Source organism: Eleutherodactylus coqui, chromosome 13, assembly GCF_035609145.1.
Source record: "Eleutherodactylus coqui strain aEleCoq1 chromosome 13, aEleCoq1.hap1, whole genome shotgun sequence".
Classification (NCBI taxonomy): Eukaryota; Metazoa; Chordata; class Amphibia; order Anura; family Eleutherodactylidae; genus Eleutherodactylus; species Eleutherodactylus coqui.
The window spans coordinates 126,436,443-126,454,772 of NC_089849.1; the positions used below are offsets into that span (position 1 = coordinate 126,436,443).

An 18,330-nucleotide genomic window follows, 5' to 3' on the forward strand; every position below is an offset into this window, starting at 1 on the left:
AGCCATATGTGCAATCTTAAGGTGGTTTGCTGCCTCTCCCAGCAGTGTCTTTAGTGCATGGGGCAGATACCGGAACGTGGGCAGTTACACAAGGACAGCTGAACAGTGCCATAGAGGGGCATCAACCCGGCATCAGGACCAGTATATGCTCATTTGTGTGAGGAGCAGAAGTCCCACAAGGTTACCTTCAGCAGGCCACTCGTCTGCAAGTTTTTGAGCACACTTAGAAAAGGATCCATAAAGGCTCAACGTCCTGTAGTGGGACCCGTGGGCACAGCCCAGCGGTGGGCAGTTAAGTCTGGTGTTCTCTGGTGAATGCCAGTCTGTCAGTGATGAGAGATCTAGATTAAGGCTATAGTTCTAAGCCCCTAATGACGCATTGAGGTGTGGGGTTTGTATGGATCGGGAGCAGATCCTGCTCCATACAAGGTTTGTGGCTGTTGTGAGCAGGTGTCAGCTGTCAGGCAGGCAGCACCATCAGTGTGAACGCCGATCCCTACTGTGAAGCCTCTAAATGCCACCGTCAGTTCTGAAGGTGGTATATCAATGTCCCGATCAGCTCATTTCACAGGACACACACAGGGAAGAAAACGTTACAGAAGCAGAGCTAAAGCAATGGGTCATTGGGCACGCACCGTCCAAGAGCCAGCACACAGGTTTTGGATGGCACCGGCTGCGGCTTCCATGACCGCCGGCGTACGAGACAACTTGACAAGCGAAACGTAGAGACGCACAATCTCAGGCTGAAAAAGGAGTTCATAACCTGCAGGAAAAACGAACATATAGTTAAAGGGAAGCTGTAATTTCAGGATCTGCTTTAACCCCTCAGTGACAGGTTTCTTACCCCCCTGTCAGACCCACCAGGGCAGGTTCTTTAACCCCTCAGTGACGGGTTTCTTACCCCCCTGTCAGACCCACCAGGGCAGGTTCTTTAACCCCTCAGTGACGGGTTTCTTACCCCCCTGTCCGACCCACCAGGGCAGGTTCTTTAACCCCTCAGTGACGGGTTTCTTACCCCCGTCAGACCCACCAGGGCAGGTTCTTTAACCCCTCAGTGACAGGTTTCTTACCCCCCCTGTCAGACCCACCAGGGCAGGTTCTTTAATCCCCTCAGTGGCGGGTTTCTTACCCCCGTCAGACCCACCAGGGCAAGTTCTTTAACCCCTCAGTGGCGGGTTTCTTACCCCCGTCAGACCCACCAGGGCAAGTTCTTTAACCCCTCAGTGGCGGGTTTCTTACCCCCGTCAGACCCACCAGGGCAGGTTCTTTAACCCCTCAGTGGCGGCTTTCTTACCACCCTGTCAGACCCACCAGGGCAGGTTCTTTAACCCCTCAGTGGCGGGTTTCTTACCACCCTGTCAGACCCACCAGGGCAGGTTCTTTAAGCCCTCAGTGGCGGGTTTCTTACCCCCCTGTCAGACCCACCAGGGCCGGTTCTTTAATCCCCTCAGTGGCAGGTTTCTTACCCCTGTCAGACCCACCAGGGCAGGTTCTTTAACCCCTCAGTGGCGGGTTTCTTACCCCTGTCAGACTCACCACTCCTATGTTATTCTAGTTCTAACAGCCTTATTGTAGGGCGGATCTTTGCATCGGCGCCTAGCGCAGACCTGGTTGGTTGCAACCAGAAGAACATACTGCATACAAATCTAGCTTCCTTGTCCATGATGCACAGCGCAGCAGTAGCCGGACTCCACTACATGTGTCAGGGGTGTCCGGCCAGATCCAGCACTGTCTTTGTTTCATTCCCAATTGAAAACCATGATGCAAATAGAACATTCCTTAATAGCTGAAAAACGCAATATATAAAGAAAGAAAAAAGAAAAGGAATAAAACCTCAAAAGCGCCTCACCTACTGCTGGTGCCGTTCTCTTTGGAAAGTCCACCGTGTCTGCGGAGTCTTCAGAAGCCTTCTTGCCTGGTAAGAACAAACAAGACAAGATTTGTTGTGGCCAACGCAGGTTTCTTAGACATCACCTTTTGTGCAAAGCATGAGGAGAAAAAGTACATTATAGACAGACTTATTATCTGAGACAGATCTTAAAGATCTCAGTGGGATCTGTAACGTGTAGCATTACCACCTCACTACGCCAAAATACCTCATTAGAGAAAATTAAAAACGGAGCAGACAGATTGACATGACCCTTTAGGGATCCCCTAGAGATAAGAAACCGCCGTGGACAACTTACATCCGTCCGGTGCAAATCCACAGGAGGAAAGTCTAAGCACCACATTTATAAAGCACTTGTAGATCGTAAAGGTTAAACAAGTCGTGTGATGTCTGCGGCTTCAGAGACGTGTGGAGCGCAAGGGGGCTTATAGACAATAAATACCGCTACAAATTTTTTTTTCTTCTTTCTAACGAGTGACAATAATCGTTCAGTCATTGGTTCCTGTTTAGGCCGATTAACGAGAAGCATTCATTTTCTGCAGGATAAACCCCTGGCTGGCTCGTTCACTGATCGCTCATTTAGTCTTTGGCGTTACACAGGGACTGATGATACTCCTGTGAACGAGCCAACGATGCCGATGTAAATCAGGCTGCCTGTGAGCCTACGCGCTCGCCGGGACCATACTTGCTCGATCAAACAAGAATCGGCTTGTTAAAAAAGGACCCTTATTTACTAAAGAATTCACTTTACTTTCTTTGAAAGAATTTGGAGGTTCCTCATGAGACTTAGCTGAAGTCAGATGCAGTAACGGCACCAGCGGGGAAGGGATCGCTGCACATGGCTCTCCGGGCTTACTAGTGCTAACAGAGCTCCCCGGTGAGGTAAGGGCCCGTTTTTGGTAAGGTCAGGCCTCCTTACCTCTTGTCCATCTACAAAAGGCACTAATGTTAACACCAAATGGATTTCATACATCAGAAGGCACCGAATACCTTTCCCACGACGTACACCAAAGCAACTAGGATTCTGTGGTTCTGCATTCACAGTCTGAGGGCTTTCTTGATACTTTTCGGCCTGTGGTATCTCACGATGGATGTGGTAAGAGAGATTTCGAAGCAGGCATACAACATTCTCCACGAGCTAGAGGAAACACAACAGCACCATGAATAGAAGAGAATACGTATGACAGGGCGATGTACAATCTGGCACGTTCCCCCAAAATATGAAGGCAAACCTTCAGAGAAGATTTAACCCATTCCCCACTCCTGCAGCATATTCTATGTACACACACTTCTTTTCAATGGAAGCCGTGCCTGTAGCATTACCTGGGCTGCTAGCTCTGTCTGCAGTGACAGCGGGCCAGGTAATCAGCTGATCGGTGTAGATCCGAGCGGCGGACTCCTACCGAACTATTACTGATGACATCACTTTAATGACCTAGGACATATAAATTCCTCGTGTGTCACAAGAGGAGGGGGTATGAGCATAGGCACATATGTGGAATGAATGATGTTTTTTTGTGTGCGCATCCGCGTATTTTACTGCACTTTTTCTGCCCACAAGGCGTGTCGGTTCGCAGACGGCAAAGGTGCACTGATTGAATTGGCTAAGGAGTGTTATATATGTGCAATGAACGTATACCTTGCTGTCCGCTTGTCCGTGGCCCACCTCCGAGTGCAATATGTGAACCACAGAGTCCACAAGACCCTCACACTCCCGCATTTTCCTGCGTGCTTCAGAACGCTCAGAAGAGATGTTTCTGAAAACAGAGAATATATTTAACATTTACAAAGAAGGTTTCTACCCAAATTTATTAAGCGGTCCTCAAGTGGTAAGCGAGCGTTCAGAGCAGCAGGCAGGGTCTGCAACAGGTTCGCTTTTATTTAATGACATTCCTCCATTTGTGCAGCAGCGACCATCAGACGGGTCACCTTCACAGAGACACTCCGTAATGGAACGCCAACTGACCGATTTGTCCATCTTAGATTTATTACGTTTTAATTCTTTATATGCAGATAGTATATAAAGTATATATATATATATTTTTCTACTTGCGAAAGATGCGAACAATCTGTCCTGCATAGTATGTCGTCAGGATATGGCATTACATAATTCTGTACAGGGACCGGACAAGGTTTTATCAAGCCTGTCCTGTCAGATCGCGGGACGCTGTGTGGTGGCTAAGCAGCTGGGGTCCTTCTGAAAGGCCCCAGGGCTGCCTATGCAGAGCGCCTATCAAGCCATGTGCTGCATAGGCAGCCCTGGGGCCTTTCAGAAGGCCCCCAGCTGCCTAGCAACTGCACAGCGCCCCGCGATCTTATTGCAGGACACTGTACAGGACCCCCAAACGTCAGGTGCCGGCTGTTTCTTATAGCAGACACCCGGCGGCAGTTCTGACGAGCCGCGCCGATTGTCGGAACTGGTGCCGCCTGTAAGAAGAGCCTGCACCCGACGTTGTATGGAGCGGGATCCACCCGCGATCCCCTCCATGAAACCATTTGTTCGGACATACGAACAAATGTACTTGTGAACAGGCTCCTGGAACGGAACCTGTGCACAAGTAGGGTAGTATCTGTACTTGCCTACTAGCTTAGGTTGTGAGCTGGGGGGGTCTGGACAGCTACTATTGGTGACCAATCCTGATCATAGGTCATGAATAGTTGGTCAGCTGGTGTCCACCACTAGGGGCCTCGACCGACCAGCTGATGGTGCGCCTACTGTCGGTGTCACAACACACAGAGGTATGAAGCAGAAGCAGTGGTGTACTGGCCGGGGCTGGTAACTGAAGGCACAGCTGCAACACAGGGGTCAGAGCTAACTGCTTCCTCTCTATACCGATGTGTTGTGGTATGGACAGCGGACACCCAGTCAGCTGGCCACCCAGAGTCCCAGCAGCTGACCCCAGCCCATCAAGTATTCATGACCCATCAAGAGGATCAGTCATTAGTATTTGCCTGGACAACCCTGTTATATGAATACCAGTGATGGCCTCTGCTAATCTGATGATGATCAGCTTTCCCAAGGCCTGAAACCGTCCGCAATCAGCTGCAGCAGAGTCAGACGTCAGCATTAGGGGGTCGGAGCAGGAAGTGTAATAAGAGGGTTCTCTATATCCTCATTGCAGTTGGATCCCGAGGAGCAATCCGGTATCACGCCCAAATTATTTCAATGAGAGAGAAGCCTTTCCATTTCACGTCCAGGTCCGACCTCGATGTGGACGAGCGGCCGAGGATCCCGAACGGCACTTGTAAAAGAATAATGGTCCAGAACTAATGCTAGAAAAGCGTGGCTAAGGCCATTCCTGCAACAGCCGGGAATTAAACAAGCTCTTAATTTACACTCCTTAAAAGTGTTGTGCGTTGTGGGCTGGATTTACTCAAACGATTTCTCGTGTAACCGGCGCTTTAAGGATGAAGCGATCTCATGTAGGATTTAACGCTTTTAGAGAAGTACCCAAAAGTGAGGGGGAAACAACCCAGGTAGCCCTTTATAACCCCCTACTAACCCACAGGTAGCATCTGGACGCAGTGTTTTTGTAGAACACCTGACAAGGCCAGCAGCAGACATCACTTCTTCCCTAAAACAGTTATGTACCCCCCATGGCCGATGCCACCGGTTATGTTCATAAAGCAGAAGTCATTTTTTTCTTCAAAACCCGCTGCGTCCAGAGGTTAGTTCAGCAGAGGATTGTAAGGCACCACGGAGGGGCTCACCTACTACTGGCCCAAATAAGACTGTGGACATGGCCCGAGGCCGCTCACACACGAACGAGGCACAGAACCGCGATTTCAAATGTAGCGCTTTGCCGCAATTTTACTTTAGCTTTCTGACAACTCCCTGCGGCCGACACCTCATTATTGTGATGGGGGTGCGCTAAACGGACACGTATAGAAGAGACAGCGCTCGAAAATAGCGGCGCTGGAAGTCACTGTCCAGCGAATGTCTGAGACCCCACTGGTTTCATGCCGCGTTAATTGCAGTAAAAAGCGCCTGTGAGCGGCCTTCGGCATAAGATGTGTGAAGCCCCCTAAGAGCGGCTCTCGTGGCGTTCTGCAGGTTGGTGGTTTTCTCCTTTTCTTTGCTAAACAAGCAGCAGATCGCTGAAAGTCAAGAGTTCAAACCTGAACTCCCTGCAAACTCCGAAATTACTTTCTTTTCCTTTGGGACAGTTGCATTATTTTCTTTCAATCACAACAGAATATCAATTTGCAGTTTTTTTTCAACCTTTTGCAGAAAACACGAAAAAAGCCCCCCCCCATCAAAAGCTAATCCCAAAAAACTGCAGGCGGTTTGGATGCAGTTTTTAACCCTCAGCTGCACACGGTCGTCCTTCAGGGACTTTCTGGCTTTTTTTATAGAAACAAAACAAAAATTTGAGACCAAAAAAACTACAACATTTTTTGATGAAATCTTAGTTTTTAGTGGTTAGGTTTTTGGTGGCTTCTTCATAGGAGAAGAATACTCCTAGAGCAAAGCACTTCTGAGATAATGGGAGATGCACGCCCAAAGACAGGACGTGCCGCCATTTTCCCCACCCTGTCGCAAAGCTTCCTGGTGCATTTTACCTAGTAAGTCTGCCCACAATATCCTAGATCTGCATACTGATATTCTGTTGGCAGACTGGAAAAAAAGGGCCATTTAAATAATTACCGCAAGCATCCAGTTGTGTTGACCAAAGCCGGCTCCCACTCAACATGTCGGGACTTTCCTTCGTCTGCATTCATCACTCCACTATCCTTCTGCCAACCAGAATAAGGAACGAGGATCTCCTGAGTCAAAGTGTAAAGAGCTTGATCCACAAGTTCCATCTTTATGGAGTCCAGCGAGGATAAGTTCCAGAGCGTACCTGGGAATACGAGCCACAAACAGGGATTATTATAGGGCCAGCATTCTGCCACACGACCACCATTCACCCACACGGCCCTACTTGGCTTCATGGATGGGCGAATTCACACTCCTTGAATTTAAGCGTTTCGTTTCTTCATTGCTGACTTATTCATTTCACTTGCAACAAGCTTTTACGACATTTTCCCTTAAAACACATACCAAAAAGCCAGAAAAATGCCACAATAAAAGCACTGCTTGCAGTCGTTTTAACCCCTTAAAGCTATAGGACATACAGTTACGTCCTGCAGCGTTGGGGTGTGTATGAAGGGAGATCGCACAGTGATCTCCCTCGAAACAGCTGACACTCGCTGGCAACAGCTCTGATAAGTCACGCAGCTCATTGGAGCTGGTAACCCTTTAAATGTCGCTATCAAGTCTGACGGCAGCATGCAAGTCCCCCAGCCGATTTTCGGGTGTCCCATTTCTACCCCTGTGATGAGATTGCAGGGAGCCATGCGGGTGTCATGGCAGCCAATGGGTCTTCTGAAAGGCCCCAAGCCTGTCATTGCAGAATGCCTATCAAGCCATGCCAGTGGGCATATTATATTCTAATATAATTATAATATATTCCTTGATTTGCAACCCGATTGGTTGTTTGGGTTGGCTGATTCACCAAACAGGTTGCGAATCGAGCAGAAGTCTTGTGGAATATAATAATATGCTGCCCATGGGGTGGCTTGATATGTCTGACCGATCGCAGTATGATGTAATGCTATGGCTTTACATCATACTGCAGGAGCAATCAAAGCATCGCAAGTTGTTGTCCCCATCTAACCTTTCGCTAGATTTATAATAAAACAATCTAAAAACAACAAAAAAATACAGATTTGGTATCGCTGCGTCCATTAAAGTCCTTTCTAAATAAAAACCGATCAAAAAGTCATATTTATTCCAAAAGTGTACCAACAGAAACTACAGGATGTACCGCACAAAATTGGCCCTCGCACAACTAACAAAAGCTATTGCGGTCAAATGATGGCGACAGAAGATACATTTTAAAAAATTAAATACTATATATATATATATATCTTTGAAAAGAAAAAAAAATTACAGCAAAAAAAAAAAAAAAATTGCACCCAGCCCACTCACCCCCCCCCCCCCTCAAAAAAAAAGAAAACCCAACATCCTTTACACTTTATGAAACCACTCCAAAAGCATGCATTTAAGTAGACGCAGGAGCTATACAGGATCAGCTGCGCCGCCAAGAACCCACGTTGTGTTCAGTGGCAGAAGCCCCGTTTATTATCGGCTGGCTGCTGGCGAAGCCTTTATATCATTCCTGGAGTGTCTGCAGGTCTGTGTATACAAGTCACTAAAAACAATCTAAAGAGTGTGCTTATAGTCATCTGCATAAGCGGACAGTAGAGAAAGCCGAGTCCACCCCGAGAGCCCAAGTGGAGGATGAATTATAGGAGCCCTTAGTACTAAAGTATCCAAGTCAGGAACGGATTAGGGCTATTTGAACCCCATAGGAACCTTTCACCTAGGCTTCACAAGGCCATCATCAGAATAGGTTCCAAGATCTGAAACATCGTCTTGCTGAATTGCCCAATACTGCACTCTTAGCCCTAAACGCATCTGCCAGAAACGCCGATTTAAATGACTCTCGTTGATTAAACCAGCTGTACATTGTTGATCGGGCTACAGAAGAGGCAGCGAGATTCGTTTCCGGGGCTTCCCGAAGAGCCCATCCAACTTCCTCTCCCCTGGATCCCCGAGTTGTGAGGAGTCTTCAAATGGGAGGACAGTCTTTTTAACCACTTGTATGTCAATCTTAGCAGATGTTAGGAATTTCCTTCCAAATCCTAAGGAGGGAGGGGAAAAAACCCCACTAATCTTTACATTTCCTAGAAATAATGGTCTTCTGCCCCCTCTACTGCTTTAGAACTAGCTGTGGTAAAGTTTTATTACTGGAAACCCCATCTTACGGCGGTCCCTCAAACCTCCTGACGCCTCGCCCCGGATGGACGTGGGGGGCTGAATGTCCTAAACCTTTAGTACAATGATGTGTCCTGTGCGGGAGATCCGGGGCAGACCTAGGAGCGCGGGACCACGTGGAGATCCGGGGCAGACCTAGGAGCGCGGGACCACGTGGAGATCCGGGGCAGACCTAGGAGCGCGGGACCACGTGGAGATCCGGGGCAGACCTAGGAGCGCGGGACCACGTGGAGATCCGGGGCAGACCTAGGAGCGCGGGACCACGTGGAGATCCGGGGCAGACATAGGAGCGCGGGACCACGTGGAGATCCGGGGCAGACATAGGAGCGCGGGACCACGTGGAGATCCGGGGCAGACATAGGAGCGCGGGACCACGTGGAGATCCGGGGCAGACATAGGAGCGCGGGACCACGTGGAGATCCGGGGCAGACATAGGAGCGCGGGACCACGTGGAGATCCGGGGCAGACATAGGAGCGCGGGACCACGTGGAGATCCGGGGCAGACATAGGAGCGCGGGACCACGTGGAGATCCGGGGCAGACATAGGAGCGCGGGACCACGTGGAGATCCGGGGCAGACATAGGAGCGCGGGACCACGTGGAGATCCGGGGCAGACATAGGAGCGCGGGACCACGTGGAGATCCGGGGCAGACATAGGAGCGCGGGACCACGTGGAGATCCGGGGCAGACATAGGAGCGCGGGACCACGTGGAGATCCGGGGCAGACATAGGAGCGCGGGACCACGTGGAGATCCGGGGCAGACATAGGAGCGCGGGACCACGTGGAGATCCGGGGCAGACATAGGAGCGCGGGACCACGTGGAGATCCGGGGCAGACATAGGAGCGCGGGACCACGTGGAGATCCGGGGCAGACATAGGAGCGCGGGACCACGTGGAGATCCGGGGCAGACATAGGAGCGCGGGACCACGTGGAGATATGGGGCAGACATAGGAGCGCGGGACCACGTGGAGATCCGGGGCAGACATAGGAGCGCGGGACCACGTGGAGATATGGGGCAGACATAGGAGCGCGGGACCACGTGGAGATATGGGGCAGACATAGGAGCGCGGGACCACGTGGAGATATGGGGCCTTTTACCTCTCAGTCTTCATGTCTCTACAGAGGTCATCTTCAAGTTGTGCCAGGATGACTGGACGATGCGGAAACATACATTAACCAGTTAACGAGGTTAATAAAGGTGTTTAAACACGGGACTAGTATTGCCCTGTTGGTAAAAGTCCAAGCTGAACATATAGTATATTTGTATCCCCCGTGGTGAACATTCTAAGGACAATAATGCATCGTGGCAGAACAGTTTGTTTTGGTCACTCAAACTCCTAAAATATCAAATAAAAAGCCATCAAAGTCTCATAAACCACAAGATGGTCCGATAAAAACTACAAAGTGTTAGGCCCAATTCCCACAGAACCTAATAGCGCAATGCTCACAGTGTGGCATTCCGCCCTGTGAAATCACCCGTCCTCACCCACGGCATGTTCTATTTGCCGCGGGTATACGTGCGGACGGCTTCCATTGCAGTCAATGGAAGCCGTCCGTCACACTATCTTCCACTGTAGCACAGCCCTGCCCACCGACGACCGTGTCATATGACATGACACTGCCGGCCCATCACATGACACTGTACTTCTCATGCGCGCCGGCACGGGACATCGGGCAGCGGATCTGGAGGAGAGTATGGGGTCTCTTGTGGGGGAGGGGGCCTTAGAGGAGAAGAGACAAGATAGCCTCTCCACAGCGCCATCGACAGACAGCCATAGCTATGGGTATTGCTCTGTGAGCCTATTTTGGAACGCTTTTGGCCCCTGGAGCCTCCCCTTTTTCTCTTGGACTATAACTGCAGACAACCAGTATAAGTGCCCTGCTGTCTATCTGTGCAAAGGAAGCAGGAGTTGTGCAGTCCGACTCCGTAGTTGGAGCTCCAGCGTTGAATTCAGCTGCAGTCTGCTTGACTGTGCACTGCCTGTTCATAAGGATTCTTGATATCCTCACACCCACACCCACCCCCACCGCACGGCCTACAGCCCACCACCGCCGCACGGCCTACAGCCCACCACCGCCGCACGGCCTACAGCCCACCACCGCCGCACGGCCTACAGCCCACCACCGCCGCACGGCCTACAGCCCACCACCGCCGCACGGCCTACAGCCCACCACCGCCACACGGCCTACAGCCCACCACCGCCACACGGCCTACAGCCCACCACCGCCACACGGCCTACAGCCCACCACCGCCACACGGCCTACAGCCCACCACCGCCACACGGCCTACAGCCCACCACCGCCACACGGCCTACAGCCCACCACCGCCACACGGCCTACAGCCCACCACCGCCACACGGCCTACAGCCCACCACCGCCACACGGCCTACAGCCCACCACCGCCACACGGCCTACAGCCCACCACCGCCACACGGCCTACAGCCCACCACCGCCACACGGCCTACAGCCCACCACCGCCACACGGCCTACAGCCCACCACCGCCACACGGCCTACAGCCCACCACCGCCACACGGCCTACAGCCCACCACCGCCACACGGCCTACAGCCCACCACCGCCACACGGCCTACAGCCCACCACCGCCACACGGCCTACAGCCCACCACCGCCACACGGCCTACAGCCCACCACCGCCACACGGCCTACAGCCCACCACCGCCACACGGCCTACAGCCCACCGCCACACAAGCAAAACCCATGAATTTGGCAGATTCTGAAGTACTAGTAAGTCCAGCATCAGTAATCATACTTGTTCAGTCACTTCGATCATTTGATTTTCCCATCTAATGTGGATTCACACTGAAACTGTTCCAAGTAAAACTTGCTCACTGGATTTTAGGCTTCACGCCGGGGTCAGTGGTCTAATCGCCATGCAAGGAAGCGCCAACTGCAAAGAGCCCAGTAACGGCAATAAAGTGGTTATTCAGTGTATATGTCATTTTCTTTCCCGTATATGGTGCCCTTCTATACTGTGATCTATCGGTCGCTGACAATTTTCGCAGCAGACACCACCTTCCCATATAGCGGTAGAAAAAATGCTGATGCGTGCCGGTCTAGAGAAGACCAAAGTGCACAAATCAAGCGCAAGGGAAAAAGGCTATGCGAATGTTACCCTAAAGGGAACTTGTCACATCCTGTAAGCACTATAAATTACGATGTGGCGTTTAGAGCTACAACCAGACTCCACGTTCCTGGTCTATAGTCACCCATGTCCCTGCCCCATAGTCACCCATGTCCCTGCCCCATAGTCACCCATGTCCCTGCCCCATAGTCACCCATGTCCCTGCCCCATAGTCACCCATGTCCCTGCCCCATAGTCACCCATGTCCCTGCCCCATAGTCACCCATGTCCCTGCCCCATAGTCACCCATGTCCCTGCCCCATAGTCACCCATGTCCCTGCCCCATAGTCACCCATGTCCCTGCCCCATAGTCACCCATGTCCCTGCCCCATAGTCACCCATGTCCCTGCCCCATAGTCACCCATGTCCCTGCCCCATAGTCACCCATGTCCCTGCCCCATAGTCACCCATGTCCCTGCCCCATAGTCACCCATGTCCCTGCCCCATAGTCACCCATGTCCCTGCCCCATAGTCACCGGTGGACGTCAGCGCTTGGTCTGTCAGACTGATTCTTCCTCAGCCATGCTCGCACTCTCAGAGAACACCCTATGTGCACATCCACCGATGGAAGGAGAGTCAGGCTGACAGACCGAGCATTGGTTTCCAGGACTGACAGCAAAGAAATAGGGAACAGGGCAAGTATAAAAAGCAGAGCCCATCCTATAAACACCATAACTTAGACGGAACCCGTTACATCCTGTAAGCACCATAAAGTAAGACGTCCTGAAAGACAGATGCATTTTGTGTAGGCATCAGGTGCAAATAAGGCTAGAGCGACATTGTGACTTTGGCCACAACATGCCACAGGAAGAGATGTTACATCATCGCTCCCATGACTAATGCACATGTGACCCCTGAGGCCAGCGATTGGGCTGCATCAATCATGTGATGACAGAATGTGACATCCTGCATTGGCACGCCCAGGAGGTGACGTGGGAGGGTAAGTCAGCCATTCCCTAGGTAAATCCAGGAAAAAATACTTCAGCACTCCTAAAGTGAAAGCAGCAGAGTAGATGACAACTCACCGGTGACGCACTCTGCCATCTCCCTTCCATCTCTGCCCTCTCCCCGCCTGCGTAGTAGTCTTGCTAGGGCTGGCACCCCATCACAGTTTTTCACTGCCATTTTATTCTCCTTTGCAGGGCCATAAGAAAGATTCTTCAGTGCACCACAGGCTGCAAGCCTTACCGGGGCCCGGGGGTCCTCCAGCAGACTTATGAGTGGTGGGATTCCACGTAAACGACATACCTAGAGAGAAGGAGGGAAATCTGTAAATAAACACTTCCCGATTTCTGGAATAGCAGGCGGTCTTCACCTGATGTCATCCAGGTATGGCAAGATCACGGATTTCAAGTGACCATTGAACTGCTATGACCATGGCGGGCCACATGTAGGAGTACCTGAAGAGCAGTCGCCAAGCCAAAAGGAGAGACCGACAAAGCACTGGTTATACTGGGATGTAGAAGTCTCATCTACAGAGGGAAGACTCAATCACTTCTGTGACACAAGTGTAAGGCTTCATGCACATGGGCAGATTTGAATCGCGGAATCCGTGGCAGGCGTACACCTCTAGACTCTGCAGCAAATATCGCCCACAGCATACTAGGGAATAGTCATTCATTCTTCATGCACAGCAGCAGAAAACAATTGTGGTTTCCGCTCAGAAAAACAACACCACACTGTGCTGCGCATGTCCGATGGTGAGCCGTGCGGACCATCTGCAGTACAGAGAAGCCTGAGGAATGACAGGTACGTAGGGTCGCTGGCCGCGGTCAAGGCTGGTTCTGCAGCCGGAATCTGGACGTATCGTGTGCATGTACCCTAACTATAGGAGGCTGACAAGACAAATGTCTGTAGCCTCATCAGGCTCGCTAACGGCGGACTAGAAGATGCAGGATAGGAGCTCAAAGTGGAAAATTTGCATTGGTAAAAAATGTTGAACCGGATTCCACGTCAAATCTGGACAATGCACGCCGTTTGGGTATTTACGTGTACGTGCGCATTGCTATAACATTGTAAAGGGGGCGCTGTGCATCTGAGGCTCCGCTGAGCCGGACTCTTCAGCACAAGGTTGAGATTAAATTTAAGAATAAAAAGCAAAAACCTTCATGGAAGCCGCCAAACACGAGGCGATCCGGGCGAAGGGCCCACCCCTCGGCACACGCCTCACTTAGGCATTTCGGTTTGATGAGCAAAGAAACGGAAATGAAAGCCGCAGTTACTCAGTTCCGCTTCTCATGGATTTCAATACGTTTTCATTAAAAATCTTCCTGTTTAATTTGGTTTTATAAAGTGCAACAAATAGCGCAGTCATGATGGGTAGAAGAGTAAAAATTGCTCCAAGATTCCAATATTCCTGGCATACCCCACCACCATGCGCCAGGCTTTTTACTGGAAACAAGCAGCAGCAGTGCATGCTGGGCCACTGTCTCCGGCAGACAGAAGGTCAGTCTTAAGACGGGTACAAACCTCTTTCTTGACTTCCTCATTACGATACGACAAGTGTTGCAGATATGCAGCTGCATTCAGTCTCACGGCATCCAGAGTGTAGCTCAGCATGGCGAGGACTTCAGGAAGCTCGGGCTGTCTCCAAGGGCCACTGGGGGCCACTGTCAGAGGTGCAGGTCCAAGGCTGGAGAGGCTCCCAGACTGCGGCAAAGAGGATCCATAATGATCAGACAGCGGATCCTCGTAGCTCCTGTACAGATAGAAGTAGTAAAGGTCACTCATCTCACATTTCCAGTCTCAGCTAGGGTTATAGAATGTGGGCAGCCCAAGCCAACCATGGAGTGTGAACCAGACAACAGGTACCCTGTAGAGGGGCCACACATCCTACAGCTAGCCCAGAGATACTCTGCCAGCTGTGGAGGTGTACCTCAATGACCAGAAGGGAAAAGCTGCTGCCAGTCACCTCTAGCCGCAGCTTACCTCCCGCAGTGCAGAAAGCCAACACGCCCAATCTGCTTCCAACCCCTGACTAGTGGAGCAGTCAGGAGGTCCCATACACATTACCTTGTGTGCACTAGCTTATTTACAACCACAGCATATTAACCCCTTAGTAACAAAGCCGGTTTGTGCCTTTAAGTGATTTTCCAGGAAAATACCATTTCATCAATAGTTGATTGGCTGGAGTCTGTCGCTCGGGACCCCAACCAATCAGCTGAGAAGGCGCATGCTGTCAGTGCCGCAAATACACAGGTATCTGGGGTTGGGCGATTCTCCACGCCAACCTCAGTCTAGTGGCCGGTGCTTGTCCCGAGCGATGGACCCCGGACGATCAACTATTGATGACCCATACTGATGATCGGTTATCAATAGTATTCTCCCTGGAAAACCCCTTTAATGACCAACTCAACTTTTCCGTTCTCATTGTCGCATCCAGGAGCCATAAGTTAATTTTTCCGTAGACACCCATATGGGGGGGGGGGGGGGCTTGTTTTAATGCCATCATTTTGGGGTCCACATAGTATACTGTATAACCCAATGTTTTTTGGGTTATACATTTGTTTTCTGGATTCCATAACGTCAGCGTGCAGAGTAATGTGATAACGTTCTCTGGGTCGGCACAATTCCCATGATACCAAGTTTATGATTTGGGTTTTTTTTTTTTGTTTTTTTTTTTAAAAGGTTTTGATAACTTTATACATCATTATATATATATATTTTTAGGATGTGCTTGTGTGCTTCTGCATTCCAGGAGCCGCATTATTATTTCCCTCGCCGGAGCTCTATGGGGGCTCGTTTGTTGTGGGATTAACTCTCGTCTTCAGGTATCCAATTTTTTGGAACTTATTTTGATTTTATTTTTTTGCCAGAGGAAAGCCTGACATGATCTGCCGTCCAGCAGGTTTATTTTATTAACAGTGGTCTGTGTGGTATGAATGTGTTAAACTCTGCAGATCAGTACGATTAGGTCAATACCAAATTTAGACAATTTGGGGTGTGAAAGTATTTTTCGTTTACCGCTGCATTCCAAGACCCTTTAACGCTTTCCTTTTCTCTCACTGGCGCTGTGAAAGGGTTTTTTGAGCTACATTGAGTAATGCTGAAAGCCATGACTACCGGGGGTCTGACAGCCAGGAGGTGCGTGATCTGGATCCAGCGTATGGAGCAGCAGTGCCCTTGCTGAAGCACCACTACATCAATGCACACTCAGCAATCATCTGCCTCCCCTGCACACACAAGTGAACCAAGTGGTGAACACACGAGCACCGCTGTGCCATTCACGAGATGTGTGGGTGTGCTGGGGTCAGAACTGCTGAGGATCCCAGCGCTCAAGAAGAGGTCTTTAAAAAGGAAACGTTTAACAGACCGCAGCAACCGGCAGTCCTGGGCGGCTTCTATGCAGCCGGCTGCCACATGAACCCATCAGCACACTGTACTGATGTCATACAGGGCTCACAGGGCACTGAAGGGGCATTAACTGCGGCATCTAAGTAGTTAAACAGCCACAATCAGATTTGGTCGTTGGAGGGTGTTGGCTGTTTGAGAACATACCAGGTACACAGCGGGGTCTGCAGCTGAGCCCACTACATCGTCCGGTCACAACTACATGAGCGTTCCGGACTGCAGACCGAGCCATCATAATACCACAGGATAAAACATGGAGGCAACAATAAAAACACTTACAATACCGTTAAAGAGACTAGTAATGTCTACGAGGGCTGTGAGGCCTTCAGCATACAGGCCCCAAACAAACCAGAAACATCCAGTCCACTTTCTGAAGGACTCAAAGCTTAAAACAATAAGACGCTCCATCTGGGCACGTATACACGTCATTGTGCACTTGCTGCGTGCTAGCTCCACTGTCGGGGAACACGCTTGTGGCATATGTACATTTTGGAGGACCCGGCTATAATATGCAGAAAAGAGAAGGTTGGGTAAGCGTGCGTGATCTAGGGAGATCGCTCACCAGTAGGGCTTTCACTCCAGGTTTACATTCTCTACATACTCATTCCAAGGATAAAAGGATCTTTGCACCAGCCTCCGCTACCCAAATCTCATCCAGCATCCTCCAAGCTACCACCAATTAGTCCGCCCTATCTTGCGCCACATATGGCTACTAGACAGTAACGCCTCCTTTTAGAAAGTAACCCATTGTGGAGATAAACTCCATCTCCTTTATAATGCTTGATATCCAGGCGTTCAGAGCCGAGCCAACTTCTCTGTTAAAGCCCGGCATCTTACCCCTCCTGGAATGGGGTCATTGTTTTGGTCTCCGATCATCCTTTAGAAGCTTCTCCCTCTACCCCTTTAGCCTAACGCCAGTGTCCTGTCTTATCTGTACTAGCCTCTTGCCCTGTGGTGTCGGCCTGAGATATTTTCACTATCTGGCACTGCTGAGAGCAAGCTTGATGCACAAGCGCTGCTGACTAAAAGGGAGTCCACCTTAGCCACTGGTTGAGGACCACCAGGTCTAGGCTTTCCCTGGCAACAATGGAATATGCCACAGCCCATAAAATGCATAGCCCAAATCCAGAAAACCCTAGCGTGAGCAAGGCCTGAGGTGAAAGGAGACCATGGAAAGGTGGCTGGTAGCTCAGAAGAGGCCCGGAGTTCCTCCAAGAGCGACATGACAGTGGAAAGCTGGTGACCATGGTAGCGGCGCAGGGAGATCACAACCCCAGAGGACTGCCGACACAGAGCCGAAATAAAAATCAGGGTACTAGAGCCTCCATGCCTGCCCGTATCCCATCTTGTATCCAAGCTAGAGGCGGTACAACAGAGTACTAGAGCCCTCATGCGCCCCGTATCACATCTTGTATCCAAACTAGAGGTGGTACAACAGGGTACTAGAGCCTCCATGACCTCTGAAGTCAGCACCCCATCTTTCAAAAAAGTTAATTTTTTCATAAGTTCTGGATGCACCCCAAAGAGTTCCCTATTAATTATAAAAATAGTTCTAGCAAATTAAGAAAAAAAACCAAATGAATCTCTGGGGTGCTAACTTCCAAAAATGATATTACTAAATCAGCGAGAACCCATATTTACAAAGTTCTCGCTGCTTTTCAGATGCCGGATCAAAAAATTTCAGTTATTATGTGTAAATAATTTTTTAGGAAATCCCGCGATTTTATAAGAGTTCTGGGTAGCACCTCAAGAGTTCTGAAGAAAAAACTCTTAATGCTCAAAGCTCTAGAAACCATATTTACAAAGTTCTCACTGATTTAGTAATATCATTTTTGGAAGTTAGCACCGCAGAGATAGATTTGTTGATTTTTTTGTTTAATTCGCTAGAACTATTTTTAACATTAATTGGGAACTTTAGAACTCTTTGGGGGCACCCAGAACTTATGAAAAAAATTAACTTTTTTGAAAGATGGGGTGCTGACTTCAGAGGTTCCATGCCTGCCTCTATCACATCTTGTATCCAAGCTAGAGGCGGTACAACTGGGTACTAGAGCCTCCATGCCTGCCTAACTACCGTAGTGGAGACGTGATAAAAGTGAGTGGTTTAGGCACCTCGAGGCCTGAAAG

At 50.1% G+C, this 18,330-nt stretch overlaps 1 protein-coding gene across 5 annotated transcripts in view; it reads right to left on the reverse strand.

The window, feature by feature from the left end:
* LOC136588352 (catenin delta-1-like) overlaps positions 1-18,330 on the reverse strand; it is a 75,978-nt gene that overhangs the window by 23,447 nt on the left and 34,201 nt on the right. For all 5 annotated transcript variants that reach the window (XM_066587497.1, XM_066587496.1, XM_066587494.1 and 2 more), the window contains 7 exons: positions 14,323-14,551; positions 12,879-13,101; positions 6,537-6,732; positions 3,528-3,645; positions 2,879-3,026; positions 1,850-1,915; positions 636-763 (listed from right to left, as the gene is read on the reverse strand). In XM_066587497.1, the coding sequence (XP_066443594.1) occupies positions 636-763; positions 1,850-1,915; positions 2,879-3,026; positions 3,528-3,645; positions 6,537-6,732; positions 12,879-13,101; positions 14,323-14,551 (1,108 nt within the window). The remainder of the gene's footprint in view (positions 1-635; positions 764-1,849; positions 1,916-2,878; positions 3,027-3,527; positions 3,646-6,536; positions 6,733-12,878; positions 13,102-14,322; positions 14,552-18,330) is intronic.